Consider the following 17,968-nt stretch of genomic DNA (forward strand, 5'->3'; position numbering starts at 1 on the left):
TGAAGCACTGGAATGGGTCACCTAGAGAGGTGGTAGAATCTCCATCCTTAGAGGTTTTCAAGGCCCAGTTTGATAAAGGCTTGGCTGGGATGGTTTAGTTGGTGTTGGTCCTGGCCCTAGTCCTAATTTGAGCAGGGGGTTGGGCTAGATGAAGGTCTCCTGAGGTCTCTTCCAACCCTAATTTTCCATGATTCTAAGTCCAGTTGGGAGCACAGCAGGGCTAAGGCAGGCTCCCTGCCTGCCGTGGCTCCACGCTGCTCCCAGAAGCGGCGGCATGTCTCCCCTGCGGCTCTTATGCCTAGGGGCAGCTAGGGGGCTCTGCGCACTGTCCCCACCCCAAGCACCAGCTCCACAGCTCCCATTGGCCAGGAACCACAGCCAATGGGAGCTGCAGAGGTGGCGCCTGTGGACAGGGCAGCACACAGTGGTGCCTGGCTGTGCCTCTGTGTAGAAGCCAGAGGGGGGACATGCAACTACTTCTGGGAGCTGTCTGAGGTAAGCACTGCCTGGAGCCTGTCCCCCTCACCGCCTCCCATGTCCCAACCCCCTGTCCCAGCCCCGATCCCCCTCCCACCCTCTGAACCCCTCAGTCCCATCCCAGAGCACCCTCCCGCACCCCAAATCCCTCATCCCCAGTCTCACCCCAGAGCCTGCACCCCAAGCTGGAGCCCTCACCCCACCCCCAAGCCCCAACCCCCTGCCCCAATCCCCCTCCCATACCCTGAACCTCTCATTTCTGGCCCCACTCCAGAACCCACACCCCCAGCTCAGAGCCTGTACCCCCTCCCATACCCCAACTCCCTGCCTCAGCCTGGAGACCCCTCCCATACTCTGAAACCCTCAGCTCCACCCCCCAGCTGAAGCCCCCTCCTGCACCCCAAATCCCTCATCCCTGGCCCCACTCCAGAGCCCACAACCCCAGCTGGAGCCCTCACCCTCTCCCGCATCCCAACTCACAGCCTCAGCCTGGCGCCCCCTCCCACACCCTGAACTCCTCGTTTCTGGCCTCAACCTAGAGCTTGCTCCCCAAGCCAGAGCCCTCACCCCCTCCCGCACCCAAACCCCCTGCCCCAGCTGTGACAAAGTTCCTCCTCTACCTTGGTGGGTCTTGTGCTTATTGGCCAAGGATTTGCTCGCCTTGGAGCTTCACGGCAGCCCTCAGTTTGGCTGTTTTCATGAACCCACAGTCCAGGTCAACTCCTCCTGTGTCTGACCAGGAGTTGGGAGGATTTGGGGGGAACCCGGGTCCGCCCTCTACTCCGGGTTCCAGCCCAGGGCCCTGTGGAATGCAGCTGTCTAGAGTGCCTCCTGGAACAGCTGTGTGACAGCTACAACTCCCTGGGCTACTTCCCCATGGCCTCCTCCCAACCCCTTCTTTATCCTCACCACAGGACCTTCCTCCTGGTGTCTGATAATGCTTGTACACCTCAGTCCTCTAACAGTCTGCATTCTCGCTCCTAGCGCCTCTTGCCCCTTACACGCGCACCACAAACTGAAATGAGCTCCTTTTTAAAGCCAGGTGCCCTGATTAACTTGCCTTAATTGATTCTAGCAACTTCTTGATTGGCTGCAGGTGTTTTAATCAGCCTGTCATCTTAATGATCTCCAGAAGGTTCCTGATTGTTCGGGAACCTTCCCTGTTATCTTACCCAGGGAAAAGGGACCTACTTAACCTGGGGCTGATATATCTGCCTTCTATTACTCTCCTACAGCTATCTAGCCCGACCCTGTCACACAGCCCAGTGAAAATGAACGAGTTAGTGAAGGTGGATGGAGTGAGCAGAGGTAGGGCCTCAGAGAAGGGGTGGGGCCTTGGAGGAGGGATAGGGCAAGGGTGTTTGGTTTTGTGCAAGTAGAAAGTTGGCAACCTTATTTGGAGCATCTGCAAAATGGTGCTACGCTGGCAGCATTCCAAGCTGCTAGGGCTTGAGAGAACCCTTAAGACCAGCCAATCTGCCCTCCAGCCCAGCCCAGCCCAGCCCAGAGATCCTTAGCCAGTGACTCCTGCACCAAGCCCAGACCAGCTGGCTAAGCGAGAGCAGGTCTTAGAAAGACATCAATCTTCATTTTAAAATGGCAGTGACAGAGAAGTCTGCACATTTTCCATGTGTTTTTGGACCAATGGAAAAAAACAGGTACAATTCAAGTGACTTTTAAAATTGTCTAAGAAACCGAGTTAACAAAATAAATGAGCTTATGAACAACCAGAAAATATACTTCAAGTGAAAAAACTATAAATGGACTTCTTTGCAAAGAAATTGTAAGTTTTCTTACAGAAAAAGCCACAAACTGTCTGGAAAGGAAGAGTAGATTGAATTACTTGCCTCAGTGAAATTAAATACCCAGAGAATTGCTGGGCCTGTGGTCCTAATGACTGGGGCTTGCTCACCTGTGACTCCCTCTGCCGGCGCTTTGGAGGCACGGCCAGGCAGGTCTGCATCTTTTAAAAGTCACTTGAATTGTAACTGGTTTTTTTCCCATTGGTCCAAAAACACATGGAAGATGTGCAAATTTTTATTTCTGTGGGCCAAACCATGTAGAAATGTAAATGTCAGAGCTAGAAATGCTCTGCAAGGGTATGGGTCCCTTAGGAAATTGTACTCTAGTCATTCATTCGTCTGGGCATTCCATTCTATTGTTCCCTCTTACAGTGCTAGAGATCGGTGTCTCCACCCACAGGTGAGATGCAGAAGACTGGGCCAACCCTGCAGCCACTCTGCCTCCAGCCTTGTTCTCTGTCTGCTCTCTCTACCAGCCCCTTTGGTTTCCCTGGGATTCCCCCTACCATTACTCCCTCTAGGTCTTCTTTCTCTGGAGCTTCTCATGAAGTAAAGTTGCCATTACAGGTTCTTATCTCAGTAATGTATTTAATTTTGATGAATTTATTAAGTGTTAATTAATGCACTGTGGGAGTCCCCCCTCAGCCCTCTGTATAAATTGACCCTCTTCTTTCCGTATGTTTTGCCCATAGGGTTTTCGGCAGCCCTAGGTCAGCCAGCACTAACACCTGTGCCTTTGCAAGGGGGTGAAGGAAGGGGACCATGAGATCCCTGTTTATGTGATTTGCAATAAGTGTTATCATTACTCAGGGTACCAAAAGTAGTTAAATAAGTGCCTTGTAGAATCCCAAAGCAAGCTTATTTTCATTTCTCATATAATAATCTCATATACAGTATACACACATTCTTCATTAATTCTATGGGTGGATATCATTATTATTATAATTATTAACTAGGTTACTGGTTTTTTTCAGTGTGGAAAAGTATGTGCTAAATGTTTGCCTTTAAAAATAAATAGATAAATAAAATTCCCTGGGTGCGCACCCTAATGAAATGTGCTGTGCACGCCTATGAAGCAGGCCCCCTGCCTCAGGTGCAGCTCCCATTGGCAGCGCTGGCCAATAGACTGGGAGCCTCCCGGCCAATGGGCTGGAGGTGGGGGGGAGGCAAAGGGGGAGATTGTAGGGAGCTCTGGAGCAGGGGAGGCCGTGGGGGAGGGGAGTTGTCTGGCACAAAAGGGGGGGCTCTCTGGTGAGGGGTGACAGGGGCACAGAGGCCATTGGGGCCCTCTCAGGGGGGGCAGAGGGTTGTGGGGGGTCTTTGGATGGAGCCAGCCAGAGACTGGATCTGCTCTGTGGGGGGGTGTTGCTATAGCCCCCTCAGGAAGCCCCCTCTGTACTGTGTATTTTATGCCAGCCCAGGGGTGCCCATCGAGGCTCCTTTCCCCCACCCCCGGCTCCATCTATCCATCCCCACAACCCCCTGGCTGTGTCTGTCGGACAGTGACAGACTCCTGCAGCTCTCTCTGCCTGCGGCTCCCTTCCCCCCACGCCGTGGAGGCACAGCCAGGCAGCTCTGGCGTCGGCCCCTGCAGCTCCCATTGGCAGGGGTTCCTGGCCTAGGGGCTGGGAGCCGCTCAGCGCTGGGGCCTCTCCACGGCAGACGGTGACTCCGGGGACAGGGAGCTGCTTGTGGGGCACCAGGGGCCCATATAGCTCCGCCTATGGCTGGGTGAGTCAGCAGCGCGCCCTTGTTGCCAAGAAGGCCAACGGCACATTGGGCTGTATTAGTAGGAGCATTGCCAGCAGATCGAGGGCCGTGATTACTCCCCTCTATTCGGCACTGGTGAGGACACACCTGGAGTACGGCGTCCAGTTTTGGTCCCCCCGCTACAGAAGGGATGTGGACAAATTGGAGAGAGAGTCCAGCGGAGGACAATGAAAATGATCAGGGGGCTGGAGCACATGACTTATGAGGAGAGGCTGAGGGAACTGGGGTTATTTAGTCTGCAGAAGAGAAGAGTGAGGGAGGATTTGATAGCAGCCTTCAACTGCCTGAAGCGGGGGGTTGCAAAGAGGATGGAGTTCGGCTGTTCTCAGTGGTGGCAGATGACAGAACAAGGAGTAATGGTCTCAAGTTGCAGTGGGGGAGGTCTAGGTTGGATATTAGGAAACACTATTTCACTAGGAGGGTGGTGAAGCACTGGAATGGGTCACCTATGGAGCTAGTGGAATCTCCATCCTCAGAGATTTTTAAGGCCCTGTAGTGGGGTGGTCACCCGCTCCTGCCTTAAAAGGCTTAAAACAGCCCGGGGAGAGGGCTGTGGCAGGAAAGGAAAAGCGGGGTTGATTGGGAGAAGCAGCCTCTGCTGGGGGCCATGCCACAATCAGGCCGAAGCTGGCTTAATCAGGGCCCAGCTGGCCCTTATAAGAGGGCAGTGGGCTAGGAGCACACAGAGTCTCCTCTAGCTGTGGAGGGTGATGGGCTTGGCTGCTGGGGAGCATACCAGGGTACCTGAGGTGAAGCGGGGCTGGGGAAGGCCATGGGAGCTGGGAGGCTCCAGACTGGAAAAGCCCCAACCTGCAGGCCTGGCAGACAGCCTAAGACAGGGTACTGGGGTTGCAACAGGGCAGCCCAAGGGTAGGCAGAGGCAGCAGGTCCAAACCCCTTTTGCCTACAATGACTAGCTTATACAGACTGCAGTCGGCCCCAGTGAAAGGGGGCTAGATGGTGACTGGCAGTAGAGCATAGGCTGAGGCAAGTTGGGGATAGAGGGTGGGGGGTTCCCTGGGGTGGGGAGACCCAGATCTGCAGGATATTGCCTGGAGGGGCAGCACCCTGGGTAAAAGGGCACCGGGGTCTGGGAGAGACATGGGGTCCAGTGACGGTGAGACGCTGGCAGAGGTCTCCAGAGCTGGTAAAAAGAGCTAATTCCTGTATGACCAGCAGGAGGCGCCGCAGAGGTGAGTTGCACCCTGTTATAGGCCCAACTTGACAAAGCCTTGGCTGGGATGATTTAGTTGGGGTTGGTCCTGCTTTGAGCAGGGAGTTGGACTAGGTGACCTCTTGGGGTCTCTTGCAACCCTAATCTTCTATGACTCTAAAGGCAGAGCTATTGAGCAGGGCAAGGAAATTGAGTCATTAGAGCTTTTTGTTTTCTGCTCGTTTTTGCTAATATCTATTGAACTAAAATGCCCACGGAACTGTTGGGAGAAAAAAAATCTTTGTGAAAGGTTCAAACAGACCAGTCACTTCATTATTGGGCTGAGAGAGATCCCACCCCAGTTCTCTGGTCATCCAGGGAGCCCTCCAGCAAAGATACAGACAACAAGACTTGATACTCAGGATAGTTTTAAGATTAAAAAACCCCTGGGGAAAAAGGAGCTATTGTGAAGAAGCTGAAAAGGGCACAAACCTTTCGTGGGAGGGAAGTATTCGTGTCTACAAAGAGCAGTGTACTCAGGGTGTGGGCAGCCCGGGTAGGAAATGAACCTGCATCTCCCACCAGTCAGCCCCAAACCACACCTGCTGCCACACTGAGACCGGCATGAAAACCTCCAACTCTTGAGGCACAAATAAGGTTGATACGACAAGAGAAGCCGCCCTCTAATGCAAGCAGGTGCCAGAGGAGGGGGCGGGGAGAAATATATAAACTAGAATATAAAAAAATGCATAGGTAAATTATTTTTGAAATACCCTTCGATGGTCATCAAAATTAATGTTCACAAAGATCCTTTGCATTTCCGTCCTGCACATTGTTCTTCCCACAGCACATTCCCAGGGGTCTGTCCCCCAAAAGGACTTGCAACCTACAGGCTGCTCTTCAGGAGGAAGCATCATTGGCTTAATTTAAGGGGTGAGTCTAAACCCATTTAGTTATGCCGATGCAAAAAGGCCATGTGGACGCTTTTACTTGAGTTTAGCGAGGCTGATTTTGGCTTGGCTTTAACTGATCAGGAAGAGGCTCAAGCTAAACTGAAATCAGTCATTTTGCTGCACCCATTAGCATGTTATGTCTGCTCCCAGGACCGCATGCTGCCGTGCACGCAGAGGGAGGGATGGGATTTATTTTCCTCCTGCTATTTTCAAACAGGTTACTAAGCACAGCCACAGCAGCCTGGAAAGGGAGTTCCCCCCCATGGGGGGAGGGATAGCTCAGCTGTTTGAGCATGGGCCTGCTAAACCCAGGGTTGTGAGTTCAATCCTTGAGGGGGCCATTTAGGGATCTGGGGCAAAAAAAATTGGGGATTGGTCCTGCTTTGAGCAGGGGGTTGGACTAGATGATCTCCTGAGGTCCCTTCCAACCCTGATATTCTATGATTAACTGCTCCAAGAAGTCACGGTCACTGCATTGGGCAGTCACTGCATTCAGCCATAGACACAATGACTTACAGCAGACACACACAAAATCTCTGGGGCCAGACTTCACTAGACACGGACGACAGAGGGAGTGAATCTGAGGCTTACTTGTGAGAGTACACGTTTTTGGAGAGATCCAGGTGGGCGAGGTTGGCACAGCATCCGAGGGCCAATGCACCAAACAGCTTGAAATGGAAATTAGAAGTGTATGAGACAACAGGCCGGGCCAGTGCGCGGGCTCTAAGCCAGGCAGTGTTCAGCATAGCTCCACAGGCCATGAACCCTCCTCCCCACATTAGACACAACCCCTATCACACAGCAGAGTGATGGAACATATTGGGAAAACACAGGTCTGGGGCATCCTGCCCCCCACAGGACGTCCTGAGCTTTCCCCACCCTCATGTTTCTGGGACCATGCCCCCTGCAGACAAGCACCATGCACAGCTGGGAGCTGTCCTCCCCACCCCTGACTACACTACCCTGTTTACAGGGCTTCCTTTCCCCAGCTACTCCCCCTTCAGTGGGGACACCAGGAAGGGCCACCTGGCTCCCCCCACCTTCAAGTCTTTCCCCTGTTGGCTGTCCCTGTCCCTCCTCAGTCATTTCGCCCACGCAAACCAAGTCTCCCTCCCTCTCCGCCCAGACCATCCCACAAAGGCCACCAGGGCTAACTCTCCGAAGGCAGAAATGCTGCATTAGCCCTGGCAGAACTGAGCTCCCCTCTCACCTGGCTCAGAGAGCCATTTGCTGCTCAGCCAGGCTGCTGGGCACAAGCCTTGCTGTCATGGCAAGGGGGTTGAGGCTGCCTCTGGGTACTGGACAGCACCAATCACACACCACAGATGGGCGATAAGGACCCTCACCACTAGGCCTGGCCATATGTGGTCTCTATCCATCCAGCTAAGCAATTTATACAGCCCCCCCCCCCCATCACCACAGTATCTGAGCACGCCCCGTGAGGTAGGGCAGGGCTACTACCCCCACTGCACACAGGGGGAAATAGTGGCACAGAGCCTAGGTGAAGGATGGGGCGGGGGAGGGAATTGAGACAGGTTGCCCAAGTCCCAGGCTAGCACTCTCACCACTAGGCCAGCCTTCCTCTGTCACTAATCCTCTGCAATCCACTGGTTGTGTTGTCTGACACAGACAAGTCCCTGCATGCTAGGACATGCGGCTCTGCTATAGAAAGCGACAGTGGTCCAAAATGGCTCCCAGCGCATCTCAGGGGCAGAGCTGCCAACTCGAGTGAGTTGGGTACACGTTTGCTGCTTTTTACTCCGCAGGCCTTACAGGGCAGGTCCAGCCCAGGGAGAGGGAGCCGGAGCCAGAGTCCCTCTTAGCCAGCCACAGAATGGGTGATTAACGGTCTGATTTTCAGAGATATCGGCACCTGCAGCTCCCACTGAATACCAGGCCCTACGCACCTAGAGGCTGCAAAGTGCAATGCAGCTGGAGGCAGTGGGGCAGGGGTCCCACAAGGTGTGTTTTGGCCTGCAGAAGGCAGGCACATGAGACCAGCTGACTGAGTCCCCAAAGGAGTCTGCAGGGCTGGCTGTTTAAATAAGCACACTGGCTGATCACAGAGACCCACTTTCCAGATTTCAGAGTAACAGCCGTGTCAGTCTGTATTCGCAAAAGGAAAAGGAGGACTTGTGGCACCTTAGAGACTAAGACTAGAGTCTCTAAGGTGCCACAAGTCCTCCTTTTCTTTCCACTTTCCAGCGCAGAACAGCATTTTACAATCCTGCCCCCTTTCCAAGGTAAATAACCAGACCTACATGCAGCAGGGACAGCGAGGGAAATACAAGGAGTTGGAAGGCTCATCTGGAAGCATGACTTTGGCAGAGGGAGCTATCCCAAAGCACCAATATCTGATGTAATTTAAGGTCCAGCCATAAATTACAGCACCGAGGCTGTTCCAACCTTGGATGCCAGTGCCAAGATTTACATCCAAAGGGGAAGTACCTGCTGCATTCATTCATTCCTGATCAATAACGCACGAGACTTCCAGTACACCACAGCAAACTACGATTTCATTCTGCCTCAGCTAGGGCTAGGACCAGGCCTGGGAGTTCCGCAGGCACCAGCAGCTCAATTGCCTCTGCCCAAGGAGGACCGAGGCCCAGGGATGGGAAAGGCCAGCCCTGGGAGGCAGAAATATACTCGTCTGCCTCTTGGGCTGCACACCCTGCACAGTGACTCTGGTTTGCAGGGCCAGGCACACGGCAGGGGCTGCAGTGACGCAGATGGCAAGAAGGAAGGTCCCCTCAGCACAGATGAGTGGAGAATAGCCCCTTGCTACTTACTGCATCCAAAGCACAGTCTGTGCCGGCCAGGTTGAGATGAGACACCAAGTTCGCATGGCTGAGGAAGCTGTGCAAGCTCTGTGGGGAGAGAAGACGTGGATTTAAGGGTCTGCTGGAAGGGTTTTTCTAGAGGCAGCGTCTCCTCGCACCTGGGGCTGACTGCAGGACATTCCTGCCCAGGAATCAGGAGTGAGCCTGGCTCACAGACAGACAGCCTTTCTCCTGGGGTTTGGCAGGGTTAACGTTCAGCCCAAGAAAGCGAGAAGGAAACAAACCAGCCTGGGGGTGAACCCAGACTCTCCTTCCCCCAAGCACCTCCTCCTCCCCAGTCAGCCCCTTCCCCTGGGCAGCAGCGCCAGGGGAAGCAGAAATGGAGTTGGCTGCTTGGCCAAAATGACCTGCAATAGATTTGCCAAGAGTGGCCTCTGATTTGGGGGGCTTTTGAAGACACTGAGCTCCCACAGGAGTCCACAGGAGCTGTGGGGGCTGGGCACAGGGTCTCAAGTGGGCACCCAAAAAGCAATAGCCCCTTCTGAACATTTTGGCATCAAATGTCAAAGGGGGCAGCCCAAAAATCTGACCAAACCCCAACAACAGACCCAGCTGATGGGCCAGACTCTTCTGACCTAAATCGTTAAACCTCCAGAAAATGCAACACACGCTAGAGAGAGTCTTCACTCCCATCAGAGATGTGACTGCAGCTCGGGGAGGCTTATCTGCACTAGCGTTAGCCTAGCTAGCTTGGGGACCAAGAGCAGCATGGACCCCGGAGCAGGCTAGCAACCTGAGTTAACACCCACATGCAGCAAGCCTGCCCTGACCTGTGCTGCCATGGGGTCTCTGCTACTTTTAGCCCCACCCCAGCAGGTACGTCTGAGCTGCCACCACGCCTCCCATTGCCCAGAGCGAGAGGGAGAGAGAAGAGACATCTCAGCTCACTGTACACGCTGCTCAGGTTTTAGTTGCGTTTCTCTGGCTTGGACCTTCCTACCTGCAGGGAGCTATTTATACGTACGCTGGCATCGTCCGTGGTAAAGATGCCAGGATTCCCCGAGAGATCCAGGTGCTGAAGTGAGGCGCTGAAGATTCCATTAGATGCAAGGGACTGGCATAAAGTGCTCGCTCCTGCCCGAGGGAAGGGAGAAGCCAGTGAGCATGGTGGGGATCCAAGAGTGGATGCAGAGCAGAGAAGGACATTGTCATGTTAGAAACCCTGCAATCCCAGAGCCCTGCTTGGTTCAGACTGCCGAGACATGGCAGGTGAAGAGGGACCATCCCACAGCGGAATTCTCTCCTTAAACCCCCCTGGGAGCCGCTGGGACTCAGAGCCAGCCCTCCCACATAGTGTCCACAGCACCCACCAGAGCTCTTTGGCCACCTGACTTTGAAAGGGGGCCCCCTGCACACGCACTTGGGCAGTGCCCAAGCCAAGAGCGCCTAGGACCAAGATCAGTCATTCCACAGTTAGGGCTAGACTGGGCTGTTGAGGCCTGACCCCTTGGCAAGAGGAATGCAGAGGGACACTGACCGAAGAGGCCTGGGGCCCAGCATGGTGGCTCCAGGGGAAATGCAGGCCAGGGCAGCCCCGCCACCCTCTTTCACACTCTTGTGGGAAGGTTTCCCGTGCTAGCCTGGAGCCCTCTGGCTCCTGTAAAGGGTCCCAAAGGCAGCGAGGAGGTTTTGTGAGCCCTGCCCCATCCCAGAAACCAACGCAAACCCCATCAAGACACATCCAAAGCACAGAACTTGGTGGTGATGGGGGACTTCAACTACCCAAACATCTGTTGGGAAACCACCACAGCAGGGCACAGATCATCCAATGAGTTCTTGGAATGTATGGGAGACAATTTTTTGTGGGAGAAAGCTACTACGGGGGAGACTGTTCTAGATTTGATTTTGACAAATAGGGAGGAACAGGTTGAGAATTTGAAAGTGAAAAGCAACTTGGGTGAAAGTGATCATGAAATGGTGGCGTTCATGATTCTAAGAAATGGTAGGAGGGATAACAGCACAATAAAGACAATGGATTTCAAGAAGGCAGACTTTAGCAAAGTCAGGGAATTGGTAGGCAAAATCCCATGGGAAGCAAGTCTAAGGGGAAAAACAATTGAAGACAGTTGGCGGTTTTTCAAAGAAATATTATTATGGGCACAAGAACAAACTATTCCACTGCGTGGGAAAGATAAGAAGTACGGCAAGAGACCACCCTGGCTTAACCAGGAGATCTTCATTGATCTAAAACTCAAAAGAGAGTCCTACAAAAGGTGGAAACTCAGTCAAAATACAAAGGATGAATATAAACAAATAACACAAGTATGTAGGGACAAAATTAGAAAAGCCAAGGCACAAAATGAAATCAAACTAGCTAGGAACATAAAAGGAAACAAGAAAAAATTCTACAAATACATTAGAAGCAAGAGAAAGACCAAGGTCAGAGTAGGCCCGTTACTCAATGGGCGTTAGGGGGGTGGGGGGAGAAGAGAGACATTAACAGAAAATGTGGAAACGGCAGAGGTGCTTAATGACTTCTTTGTTTCCATCACCACCAATCTTCTTGGTGAAAACCGAACGTCTAATATAGTGAATGCCAGTGAAAATGAGGTAGGATCATTTCCAAAATAGGGAAAGAATAAGTCAAAAATTACTTAGACAAGTTAGAGGTCTTCAAATCATCAGGGTCTGATGAAATGCATCCTAGAATACTCAAGGAGCTGACTGAAGAGATATCTGAGCCATTAGCAATTATCTTTGAAAAGCCATGGAAGACGGGAGACGTTCCAGAAGACTGGAAAAGGGCAAATATAGTGCCCATCTATAAAAAGGGAAATAAGGACAACCTGGGGAATTACAGACCAGCCAGCTTAACTTCTGTACCAGGAAAGATAATGGAGAAAATAACTAAGCAATCAATTTGCAAACACCTAGACGATAATAAGGTGATAAATAATGGTCAGCATGGATTTGTCAAGAACAAATCATGACAAACCAACCTGATAGCTTTCTTTGACAGGATAACAAGCCTTGTGGGGGGGGGGAGGGGAAGCGATAGATGTGGTATATCTTGACTTTAGAAATACAACCTAGATGGAGCTACTATAAGGTGGGTGCATAACTGGTTGGAAAATCGTTCCCAGAGAGTAGTTATCAGCGGTTCACAGTCATGCTGTAAGGGCACAACAAGTGAAGTCCCGCAAGGATCGGTTCTGGTTCTGTTCAATATCTTAATCAATGATTTAAGTAATGGCGTAGAGAGTACGCTTATAAAGTTTGCAGACGATACCAAGCTGCGAGGGGTTGCAAGTGCTTTGGAGGACAGGATTAAAATTCAAAATGATCTGGACAAACTGGAGAAATGGTCTGAAGTAAATAGGATGAAATTCAATAAGGACAAATGCAAAGTACTCCACATCAGAAGTGTAAACAGGTGGGACTCACCCCTGTGGCACCTCCTGCTGGTCGTCCTTGGGAATTAGCTTACCAGCCTCCAGAGCACCCTCTGCAGGTCAGTGTCCCGCCTGTCACTGGCCCCCCCGTGTCCCTCCTGGACTCAGTGCCCTTTTGTCTGGGGTGCTGCCCCTCTGGCAGTAACCCCTCAGTCTCAGGATCTCCTCACCCAGGGGAACCCACCGTCCACTATCCCCACTTCACCTCAGTCTTGGCTGCTGCCAGTCCTCACTTAGCCCCGCTCCCTGGGCAGACTGCAGTGTATCAGCCACTCATCACAGGGGAAGGGGTTTGGACCTGCTGCCTCTGCCTACCCGTGGGCTGCCCCCTGCAACCCCAGTACCTATTTGGCCTTACTCTTGGCCTGCAGCCTGGGGCGGGGGGTCCCAGGCTGGAGCTCCCCAGCCCCGCTCTACCTCAGGTACTCTCTCAAGCTCCCCAGCAACCAGGCCCTTCTCCTGCTAAAGGCAGAGAGAGAGAGAGAGAGTCTCTACTCCTGGCTGCCCTGGCCTTCTTATACAGGCCAGCTGTGGCCTGATTGGGGTGTGGCCCAGCTGTGGCCACTTCCCCAATCAGCCCAGCTTCTAGCCCTCAGCCCCAGGCCTCTCCTGTGCTGTTGTAAGCCCCTCAGGGCAGGAGCAGGTGTCTACCCTGCTACACACACCCCCTCAAAACCTCCACCCCTGCGGGAAGGGGGGCACCTCAGCCTGGGCTCCCCAAAATTAGCCTTCCATGGTCACCCCTCCAGGCTTGTGCATCTCTTCTCTGCAGCCTCCCAGGCTTGGGACATCTCCTGGACCTGGGTCTCCACCCTCCGGCGGGCCCGATCTGCGGCCTCCAGCCATGCCTGTACATCCGGGTTTTCCAGACTCTCTTCCCCCTGGGTCTGCGTTCCCACTGTTACATGGGCTCCCCCCACCTGAGTCCTGGCCTCCCACTGGGCCCACATGGTCTGGGTCTCATCCTCGGTGACTGGCCCTTTGATTGTCTGGGTGCCCACCTCCTGCAGGGTTCCCTCCATCCGGGCGGTCACCTCCTTCAGTTTTGGTCCTTCCAGGCCCACATGAACCTCCTCCAGCCTCTCCTCAGTTCCCCTGAGGCAGTGCATCCTTATGTGGCCCAGTGTCCAGCAGCCCCAACAGGCCCTCTGCCTCCTCGCTGCCCTAGACCTTTCCGTGTCCCTCTGGCCTGGGCATACCCACCGCAAGTGGCCTTTCTGCCCACAGGCCCAAGAGGTTGGCAGCTACCCACGTTCCCTCACCCAGCGACTGTCCGCAGGAATTGTCCCTGTCTCTCCTCCAGGCGAGGCGCCCTGCCCCCGTCCCAGTAGGGACAATCCCTTTTCAAATGTCCCTGTTTTCTGCAGGCGTAACACGTCCTTTGTTCTGCCACTGGCCTCCTGGCTCGGACACCCAGCATCCCCCACCATCCTTGAAACTCCTGGCGGAGAAGTCTTACTAGGGCCCGCTGCTCCCTCGCCAGCTGCCCCAACTGTCTACGGAGGGCCCTCTGCTCCTCCCATAGTCCCTGTGGGTCATCAACCCCCTTTGGCCCGGGCCCTGACCCCGGACTCCAACCAACATTAACCCCTGGGGCCTCCGCAAAATACACCCCAGGATGTCTGGGTTCTATCTTCTCCACCCAATGTCTCTCAAGACACTAGTCCTAGTCCTTGCCTTCCCTTATATCAGGGGCGGGCTGTCTCTGCCCGCATTCTCCACCACTTCTAAGCAGGTGGGACTCACCCCTGCGGCACCTCCTGCTGGTCGTCCTTGGGAATTAGCTCACCAGCCTCCAGAGCACCCTCTGCAGGTCGGTGCCCCACCTGTCACTGGCCCCCCATATCCCTCCCGGACCCGGTGCCCTTTTGTCTGGGGTGCTGCCCCTCTGGCAATAACCCCTCAGTCTCAGGGTCTCCCCACCCAGAGGAACCCCCCACCCACTATCCCCACTTCATCTCAGTCTTGGCTACTGCCAGTCCTCACTTAGCCCCGCTCCCTGGGCAGACTGCAGTGTATCAGCCACTCATCACAGGGGAAGGGGTTTGGACCTGCTGCCTCTGCCTACCCGTGGGCTGCCCCCTGCAACCCCAGTACCTATTTGGCCTTACTCTTGGCCTGCAGCCTGGGGGCTTTTCAGGCTGGAGCTCCCCAGCCCTGCTCCACATCAGATACACCCTCTCTCAAGCTGCCCAGCAACCAGGCCTTTCTCCCTCTAAAGGGAGGAAGAGAGAGTCTACTTCTGGCTGCCCTGGCCTTCTTATACAGGCCAGCTGTGACCTGATTGGGGCATGGCCCAGCTGTGGCCACTTCCCCAATCGGCCCAGCTTCTAGCCCACAGCCCCAGCCCTCTCCAGGACTGTTTTAAGCCCCTCAGGGCAGGAGTGGGTGTCTACCTTACTACAGGAGGGAATGATCAGTTGCTCACATACAAAATGGGAAATGACTGCCTACGAAGGAGTACTGTGGAAAGGGATCTGGGGGTCATAGTGGACCACAAGCTCAATATGAGTCAACAGTGTAACACTGTTGAAAAACAAGCGAACATCATTAGCAGGAGTATTGTAAGCAAGACACTAGAAGTAATTAGGCCTCAGCTGGAATATTATTTCCAGTTCTGGGCACCACATTTTAGGAAAGATGTGGAAAAATTGGAGAAAGTCCAGAGAAGAGCAACAAAAATGATTAAAGGTCTAGAAAACATGACCTACGAGGGAAGACTGAAAAAACTGGGTTTGGTTAGTCTGGAGAAGAGAAGACTGAGGGGGGACATGATAACAGTTTTCAAGTACCTAAAAGGTTGTTACAAGGAGGAGGGAGAAAAAAATTTCTTCTGAGGACAGGACAAGAAGCAATCTGATTACTTTGCATCAAGGGAGGTTTAGGTTGGACATTAGGAAAAACTTCTTAACTGTCAGGGTGGTGAAGCACTGGGATAAATTTCCTAGGGAGGTTGTGGAATCTCCATCATTGGGGTTTTTAAGATCAGGTTGGACAAACACCTCTCAGGGATGGTCTAGATAATACTTAGTCCTGCCATGAGTGCAGGGGACTGGACTAGAGCCCTCTCGAGGTCCCTTCCAGATCTATGCTTCTCTATATCTGTATATACCTTTGGCAGTCAGCGAAGTCCTAGAGAAGTTGAGGCTGCGCAGGCCCTTGGTGCGTTTCTCAATGTACTGGCTGAATGCAGTTATCCCTGAGGAGAGAGCAGAGGGGCCTGAGAGCAGACAGGCGACAGGGGCTCAGCCATTGCACCCACAGCCATAGAGCATCGTCGCTCGTCAGCCACCGGCTACATGCTTCCGGCTCTGATGCCACAAGTCCCCATCCCAAGGGGCCTGTAAGTTGAGACAACTGGTACATGCTGATGGGGGGGGGGGCACAATTTAAAGCTTGAGTCACACTCCTCCCTTACCCTCAGCAGCCCCACCCTGCAGCTCCCAGAAGTTTGCTGCCGCCTCTCCCAGCGGCCGCAGCTTGCAGCTCACCAGCTCCAGGAGCTGCTGCACACGGAGGGGCCCTGGCCCGCAAACGCTAGCAGAAATCTGGAGGGGCACATGACTCTGCGTGGCCCCCCAAGCATTGCTTCTCTAAGAGAAGGATCAATCCTGCAAACACCTTGGCCTGGGTGTTGTGCGAGGCCCAGGCACTTCAGGCCCAGGAGTAAGGCCATTTCTCCACTGCAGAGCCCATGTCAGCATGGCCGCTCAGGGTTTGCTACACTGCAGCTGGAAGCGAGCCTCCAGCCTGGCTAGGCAGACCTGGGCTGGCTTCGCCTGAGCTGGCATGCTACAAACAGCAGAGCAGGTGCTGTGGCAGGCGGCAGCTCAGGCTAGCTAGCACCCGAGCTCAGAGCCGGGAGGGTCAGGTGGGCTCAGGCTCAGGCTGGGGCGGCGAGCCCGAACCACCACTCACGTCACTACCACCACACTGCTACTGTTAGCGCCTGAGCTTGTGCGAAGTTAGCACAAGTCTGTCTCTCAGCCCAGCTAGACATGCTCCCACCTGCCACGTCCCTAGTCTAGACACAGCACACGCCACCAGGAGGAAGAGCTCTGCCAGCGAAGGAACTGCCCCAAACGACGTTACCTTCACTGACAGACACCTTCTGTCAGCAGAGCTGCATCTGCACTGGGGGGTTTGCTGGGGCGGGGGTCCTGCACCCCTGATCAACACAGCTATCCTGGTATAAGTTTTATGTGTAGAGCAAGCCTATGTGTTTGCAGGATCCAGCCCTAAAATCAGACACAAAGGAGGTCAGACAGCAGCCTAGAGCCCAAGGCACGTGCTGCCCCCGACTCCGCATGCTGCAGGGAAACCAACACTTGCCTTCCATGGCATCTCTGGGTGACAGACACACCAGGGCCTGGAGAGCTAGGGACCTGGGGCTGTATCTCTCCTGCCCCACAGCAGGGCATACGGTGCAAGGCCTCATCACCACACCGCAAGCCGCGGTGAGCTCAGACACATCGCGTGGATCCACACAGGCGGTCGTCTCACAGAGCCGCAGCAACTGCCGCGAGGGGCTCCCCCGGCATTGCCACGTAGGCCCTGCGGCCAGCACTGGGGACGCAGCCTCCAGTACAGACCTCAGTACAGCTCACAGGGTTGCTCTCCCGAGCCGGTGTCTGACCGAGAGCCGAGCCCTCCTGACGGTAACGCGCAGCATGACAAACACAAATCAACCAGCAAGGGGCTGACGGGGCCAGGGACAGGCGCTGCGCGCTGCGGAAAACATGCTGAAAGAGCTACGGTCGTCTTCTGTTCCTAGGGCAGGGCAGGAAGGCACTTGGACACAGCAGGGGCATGCAGAGCCCCGATGTACGCTGCTTGCCAGACCCCTACCAGCTCCCTCACCCGAGGCATGAGCATTCCCTGCAGGCAGCGCTTAGAGAAATATCACATGCACCATCTATGTACATACTAAACAGACACTTGCCAGCCCCGTCTCTGCCACAACATACAGTCCGTGACTGCCCCATATACACAGCACCTGGGGGATTTGTTACGTTGGCATGCTCATCAATTTGTTCCCACCTTCCCCTATTCACAGCACCCGCTTCTCTGAGAGAGAGAGAGAGTTCTTCCCGAGGAAACAGCAGAGCTACCGTGGTGGGGCAGACCAGCCCCCACTAGGGGGCCAACACTAAGGGCTCATCTACACAGGGAGGGATAAAGCTGGGGACAGTATGCCTTCAATTCCCACTCTGACTACTTCCCACTAGCTTGCCCTGCATTCCCCATGCAGACAAGCCCTAAGAAAGTGATAAATAGGCAGTAAAATGTAACAGGCAAAGAACTGGTGTCAATTCATGCAAGTGCAGCAACATGAGCCAGAGGTCAAACAGGCCAAAGGATGTTACCCTTCGTGCTAGGGCTGGGAAGGAGGGGAAGGCATCTTCCCGCACCCACTGGTCAGTGCTGGCAGCTCGCCAGGAGGGTTTACCTGCCTAGGAAGCATCAGGTACAAGGCACTTGCCAAAAGCAAGGGTACCTAACCCAATGAAGTAATGCCCTGCTCTGATCCAGCCAAACCCCTGTCTTGGTCCTGATGGAAGGGGGGGCGTCACACATTGAA

At 54.1% G+C, this 17,968-nt stretch overlaps 1 protein-coding gene across 2 annotated transcripts in view; it reads right to left on the reverse strand.

The window, feature by feature from the left end:
- The window catches only part of CARMIL2 (capping protein regulator and myosin 1 linker 2), a 138,545-nt gene that overhangs the window by 81,919 nt on the left and 38,658 nt on the right, over window positions 1–17,968 (reverse strand). For both annotated transcript variants that reach the window (XM_084644406.1, XM_084644407.1), the window contains exons 12-15: window positions 15,500–15,586; window positions 9,960–10,069; window positions 8,945–9,022; window positions 6,747–6,823 (exon numbers count right to left, since the gene is read on the reverse strand). In XM_084644406.1, coding sequence (XP_084500532.1) covers window positions 6,747–6,823; window positions 8,945–9,022; window positions 9,960–10,069; window positions 15,500–15,586 — 352 coding nt within the window. The remainder of the gene's footprint in view (window positions 1–6,746; window positions 6,824–8,944; window positions 9,023–9,959; window positions 10,070–15,499; window positions 15,587–17,968) is intronic.

Source organism: Lepidochelys olivacea (genome assembly GCF_965140295.1).
Source record: "Lepidochelys olivacea isolate rLepOli2 genome assembly, chromosome: 12".
Taxonomy (NCBI): domain Eukaryota; kingdom Metazoa; phylum Chordata; order Testudines; family Cheloniidae; genus Lepidochelys; species Lepidochelys olivacea.